General features: G+C 28.3%; 1 protein-coding gene across 1 annotated transcript; it reads right to left on the bottom strand.

Annotated features, from left to right (window-relative positions):
* Positions 1-10: 10 nt before the first annotated feature.
* LOC105109428 (AP2/ERF and B3 domain-containing transcription repressor RAV2-like) lies at positions 11-376 on the bottom strand. The gene has a single exon (XM_011004151.1). The coding sequence runs from the start codon at positions 374-376 to the stop codon at positions 11-13; it is 366 nt and encodes a 121-aa protein (XP_011002453.1).
* Positions 377-6,426: the final 6,050 nt, after the last annotated feature.

Here is a 6,426-nt window from a genome sequence, read left to right as displayed (position 1 = left end):
TTCTTCTTCTTCACAGAGGATCACTCCACAAAACTTTGCCGAATAACTTGATTTTTTTCCGAGCTTGAATTCCCAATTCCAGATCCTCAGCTCTCTTCATGCCCACCACAGAGAAGGTGACTTCATCTCCTACTTTGAGACTTCTTGTTTTGGCGAACTCTATCCAACCTGAAGACAGGACTGGTTTAGGGTAGGGGTCGGTTTTTCTTGTACAACATCGGAACCTCCACCTCTTGCCATGGATGTCAGTGACACCAAATTCTTTAGAGTGTTTTCCTTCTGGGATTTGGAAAGCGTCGAGGCTTTTCATCGGGACTGCCATTCTATATTCAATGTCAGTTTTTGAGAGTTTCTTTGTGAATAGGATTTCTGGCATGTTGACAGATATGGGAGATTCTAACTGGATCTAAGAGGGAAACTGTACCTAAGAGTGCAGCGAGCAGCATTCTCTCAACTGTATTTATAATTAAACGAATAACAATAATCGATGGTGGGTCCGTTTCCCTTTAAATGTTTTTTTTTCCCCTTGCATGGTACCTTTAAATTAATTTCTCCATCAATCAAAACCAAATTCCCTCATCGATTGACTATTGACTAATTATAGATAAATTTAATAAATTCTTCTAGATAATACACATGTTAATTTGAGAAATTCATAATTTAAAATTTAATTTAAAAAATTAAAATAGACATTGAGTTATTAAAACCTAGTTGATCTAATTGTGTTTTAAGTGATTCAATTAACACCATAAATTTATTTTTAAATAAAATAATATTATTTTAATAAAAATAATTAATTAAATATAATATGATGACTTCAAGGATTGGTCAAATTACCAAATACCTTTTTTTCTAGATAAATAGGGTCACACATATAATTTCAAACTCAAACAATGAAAAAAAAAATAGTATAGTACTTCCTTAGGTATGAAAAAACGCTATGATAATATTTAAATGTTATTTGGTCATTTCATTGCATTGATAATATAAATATTTCTTTCTTTCTTTTCTAGAAACAGACAACCTATAGATCAATAAATCCAAGCCTCCAGTTTCTCCGAGTAAGAAAGCAAAGCACTCTATTGGTTCATTGTGTTCAGCAGAACCACCCTCGCCTGAGAAACGAACGACGAACCAACAACCTGACGTCACAACTTTCGACTAGTGGCTCCACGTCGCATCACTTTAGCTTTAGCTTTCGAGTTTCGAACATTTATTTTTGTCTTACGTGTTATTTAATTTAATTGTATATACTTTATTCACTATGAGCTTAATTGATTAGATAAGAAAAGAAACCATAAAAATGTCCCAAAACAATCTTTTATCCCGAGGATTCCTCAAAATATTTTATATTTTATATTTTATTGTACTGTGTTTAAGTTATATTACGAGTCGAATTAAAAAATTTTAAATAAAAAATATTTAAATTTTTATAATAATATTAAATCTGATTCAACAAATCAATATTAAAATTTCCTAACCTAATTTCTTATTTACCTCAAATTTAAATATAATCTAATTTAATTTTTTTAAAATATATTATTTTTAATTAAGATAATAAATCCATCAGGATAAAATATATTATTTTTAATTAAGATAATAACATATTAGATCTATCAGGACTTTATAATTTAATTTGTTGAATTTATGATCTGGTTATAAACTCTACTAAATTTAAAAAAAATTATTTATATTTTTTTTATAAGACTTTTACAATCTCATAAATTTCATATTTAATTTTATAAATATTTATTTTAAAAATTAAATTTTTTATAAGTTTTTGATAATCAATAAGATTAATATTATATTTCTAGGTGTGAATGGTAATAATTTCGTGACTCCACCGCACCCGACAAATTGATACACATGGGGCCGGCGGCCCGTGAGAGGCATTGAAAGTTACATGCTTCTCTTGAAAAATTAATGGTCCTTTAAGGTTTTTTTTTTTTCTCCATTAAACTCGTCCCCGAAGAAAAATCAACTGTTAATTTCATGTTAATTTGGTGATTTAAGAGAAATTCAATAAATGTTTTTAAATATTGATTTAAATGAAAAAAATTAAAATATTTTTTTTTTTAAATCATAAATGCTAGGTCCGGCTCAAAGAAGACTCGGGTTATGACTTAATTTAATAATTACCATATCAACCTGCCTCACTCAAAACTATTTATTTTATTTTAGAATATTCTTAAACCTGGCCACTATCAGAAATTGAAAACAACCACGGAATATTCCTAAAAACATGCATGATCAAATTACTACACATGACCGAGTTTTTTTTCTTTCTTTTTGTCGAAACAGGCAGCCTTAAGATTAAAAAATCCAATGCTCCAGATTTTATCGGCAAGAAAGCAAAGCCCTATGTTGGCTCATCGTGTTCAGCAAAACCAAACTCGTCCGATAAAAGAGCGAGGAGCCGACTTGACGTTTCCCATTTTGTACACATTTGGGGCCCACCGAACATTTTGTGGTAAAGAGTATGATGCATCAACTGCCATAGCATGGCATTTGGTTCAGCTGCCGACCACTTTTTATGTCATATCTTATTAATTTAATTGAGAAACAAAAGAAATTAGCTAGAAATATTTAGCAACATGTCTTGCAACAATCTTTTATGTTTTGTTTCTATTAAACCTTAAAACAAAAATTTCCATGCTAAAAAACACATATTTTATCCTGTATATATTTTATCCTCTCTCTCTCTATATATATATATAGAGAGAGAGGGGATAAAATATATGTTTTTTAGTATAGAGATTTTTTTTATATATTATCACAAAATTAACAAATACAAATAGATATATCAATAAAAATATTGTATTGATATATTATGATAATTTTTATTAACAAAATCTTTTATTACTATATCTATCAAGATAATTAACATGTTCTTACTAATTAGATCCAAAAACACCATTGTTTTGTGTATAAATAAAAAAAACATATTTTACATTAATTTTTTATAGTGTATAAATAAAAAAAACATATTTTACATCAATTTTTTATATTTTATATGTATTAAACCTAATTAGATCAGAACCATTTTTCTAATAAGAAAAACATCGTATAAAAATAAATCCAGTTAACCCAATATCTCATATCAACAATTCAATAAATTGGATATTTTATATGTTCAAAAACTACTCCATTGGTTGAATCTTACTTTTGTCTTTACAATACAATAATACTTACAAACAATAAATAACTAGTTTGTATACATCATTTTGTCACTTCTTTATAGTTTTTGCAGAATAAATTGGAACGCAAGATAATATTCTTTAATTCTCAATGCTATTTGTAATCAATAAGAAAGACATGGGCAAGTCGTGCGATTTACATGAATTGAACCCCACATTACACACGAGCAGCATGAGCGGTCCCACGTTTCTAGAATATTCATGACAACAGTACCTGCATAGGTCCTGTTGAATACTTGGTGTCCAAATCTTAATAAAACCAAAAGAAACGACCGCCAATGATTGAAAGAAATGCTATTTTTTTAATCGTTTAATGTATCATGTTAAATTTATTTTAAAAGATAAAAATTAATTTTTAAAAAATAATTATTACCACAATAATAAATATTAGCTCTACAGTAGCCATTTATGTCGTTGATAATAGCAACATATCGTTTATAAAAATTCAATTAATTTAGAAATAAAACTCTCAATTGAATAATTAATTAATTCGTACTAACACTCTCAAGGCGTTCAACCTTTACTTAGTGACTTATATCGAGTGGGTTCTTTATTAGTTCGCCGTTAATACCTATAAAATATCTATGTGAAAAGGGTAAAATATAAAACTGCCGATCATAATTTGACATGCAGTTAACCACACCAGACAAACACACTCCCCAGGGATCCACGTCAGTGAGATAGGTTCATCATGGACCTGTCAATTCAAGGCCGAATTTGACAGGTATCACTGGCTGCCCAACGCGAGACCATCTTGAACTTTTTTAAAATCGTTCGATTATCCAGCCGACCACTCGTATACTGACAATAAACCACCTCGCTCATCGGACGACCAGTCATTGTTGAATCATTAACCAGCCTGTTGGAAATTTTGTTCTCTGTTTTCCAAGCTTGCCATTTGTCTCGAATACTTGTGGTTTCTTTCTCTGTGTGCAATCATCTGGTCATATATTTTCACATGAATCGTTTTATTTTTGACTTGTTTTGTGTTTTAAAAATTTTTGAATTTTTTTATTTTAAATTATTATTTTTAATAATTTTAAATTATTTTAATATGTTAATGTCAGAATAATTTTTTAAAATAAAAAAATTATTTTAATATATTTTTAAATAAAAATTATTTTAAAAAATTACTAATACTACACTTTCAAACGCACATCTTTAGGTTAAATATTTTTTTATTTAAAATTAATTAAATTTTTTTAATATTTTTAAATCGTTTTAATACGTGACATTAAAAATAAATTTAAAAAATAAAAAATATTATTATAATATATTTTTTAAAAAATAATTTTTGCTATACTTACAAATAAGTTATTATTGTCCATGGACCATTTCAATGGTCGAACTTTTCGGAGGCCATGTGAAAACATGGCTGCAACATGTATTTGTTTATATATATATATATATATATATAAACGTTTTTTTTTTTCATTAAATTCGTCCCCGTAGAAAAATCACTTTCACATTAGCTTTTCAGAGAAGCACGCCACTTTAAAGCTATCATATTCGCACCTCTTAGTCTTCAGTATATAGCTGATGGATTATGTCTCAATCATAGGTGATGATAAACCACACATGAGTCGCACGTTGCTTTTTTGTCTTTGCAATCCTTCAAGTTCGGTTCTTTTAATTTACATAAATGGTATCTTCGACCTATCACCGATCAAAACCAAATCATTTGAGAAGACAAATGTAAATTTCATGTTGATTTAAGAGAAATTCAGTAAATATTGTTAAGTATTGATTTAACTGGAGAAAAAAAAACATATTTTCTTAAATTATAAATGCTATATCTGGCTCAAAGATTAACCCGAAAACACTTGGGTTATCAGCTCATTCCAATAGTTACTGGTTCAACTCGATTTAATTATTTCCAAGTAAAAACTGTTTATTTTCTTAAAAGGATATTTTGAAAGCTGACCCACTGCAAGAAAATAAAAAACACCCACGGAATATTTCTAAGAATATACATGATCGAGTTTGTTCAGATTAATACACATGACAGAGTTTTCTTTCTTTCTTTCTGTCGAAACAGGCAGCCTTAAGGTTAAAAAATCCAATGCTCCAGATTCTACCGGCAAGAGAGCAAAGCCCTCTGTTGGCTCATTGTGGTCAGCAAAACCGAACTCGTCCGATAAAAGAGCGACGAGCGGACTAAATTGACGTTTCCGATTTTAAACACTTTTGGGGCCCACCGAACATTTTGCGGTAAATATTATTATGCAAAAACTGTTATCACATTGCTTTAGCTTTAGCTGTCGACCACTTTTTATCTCATAACTTATTAATTTAATTGTCTATAGCAAGAGAAACAAAAGAAATTAGTTAGAAATAATTAGCAACATGTCTTCCAACAGTCTTTTATGTTTTGGAACACATATTTTATCCTCAATATATATATATAATTAAAAATAAAATTAATTATAATTTTTTTTCATATACTATCAAAAAATTAACAAAAATAAATAAAAATATTAATAAATTATTTTTATTAGTATATTACGACATAATTTTTATTTTTATATTCATCAATAAATACTGACAAAATTTATTATCTTTATATTTATCAAAATAATTAACAACAGGTTTTATAACACAATCTTTTATATTTTATATAGATTAAACCTAATTACATCATAACCAAATTTTTAATAAAAACAACACCATTGTTTTCTTTCTTTCTTTTTTTCGGAACAGGCAGCCTTAAGGTTAAAAAATCCAATGCTCCAGATTCTACCGGCAAGAGAGCAAAGCCCTCTGTTGGCTCATTGTGGTCAGCAAAACCAAACTCGTCCGATAAAAGAGCGACGAGCCGACTATTGACGTTTCCGATATTCAATACATTTGGGGCCCACCGAACATTTTTTGGTAAATATAGCATCATGCTTGAACTGTTATAACATTGCTTTAGCTTTAGCTGCCGGCCTCATATCTTATTAATTTAATTGTATATAGCTATATACTTATTGACTATGAATTTGACTGAGTATTGATAACAAAAGAAAATTAGCTAGAGATAATTATCAACATGTCTTACAACAATCTTCTATGTTTTGTATCTATTAAATCTCAAAAAAAAAATCATGCAAAAAAACACATATTCTATCCTCAATTGTATATATAATCCAACATTAATTATAGTTTTTTTTAATTTACTACTAGAAAATTAACAAATAAAAAAATACTTTGACAAGAAAATTATATTTATTTATTACAATGATTTTTA

This window comes from Populus euphratica, unplaced genomic scaffold (assembly GCF_000495115.2).
Source record: "Populus euphratica unplaced genomic scaffold, PopEup_1.0 scaffold214.1, whole genome shotgun sequence".
Lineage (NCBI taxonomy): Eukaryota > Viridiplantae > Streptophyta > Magnoliopsida > Malpighiales > Salicaceae > Populus > Populus euphratica.
This window is presented reverse-complemented; position numbering and strand designations above follow the sequence as displayed.

Excerpts from the sequence above, each read along its gene's own strand:
- LOC105109428 (XM_011004151.1), bottom strand. The coding sequence starts at position 376 with ATGCCAGAAATCCTATTCACAAAGAAACTCTCAAAAACTGACATTGAA.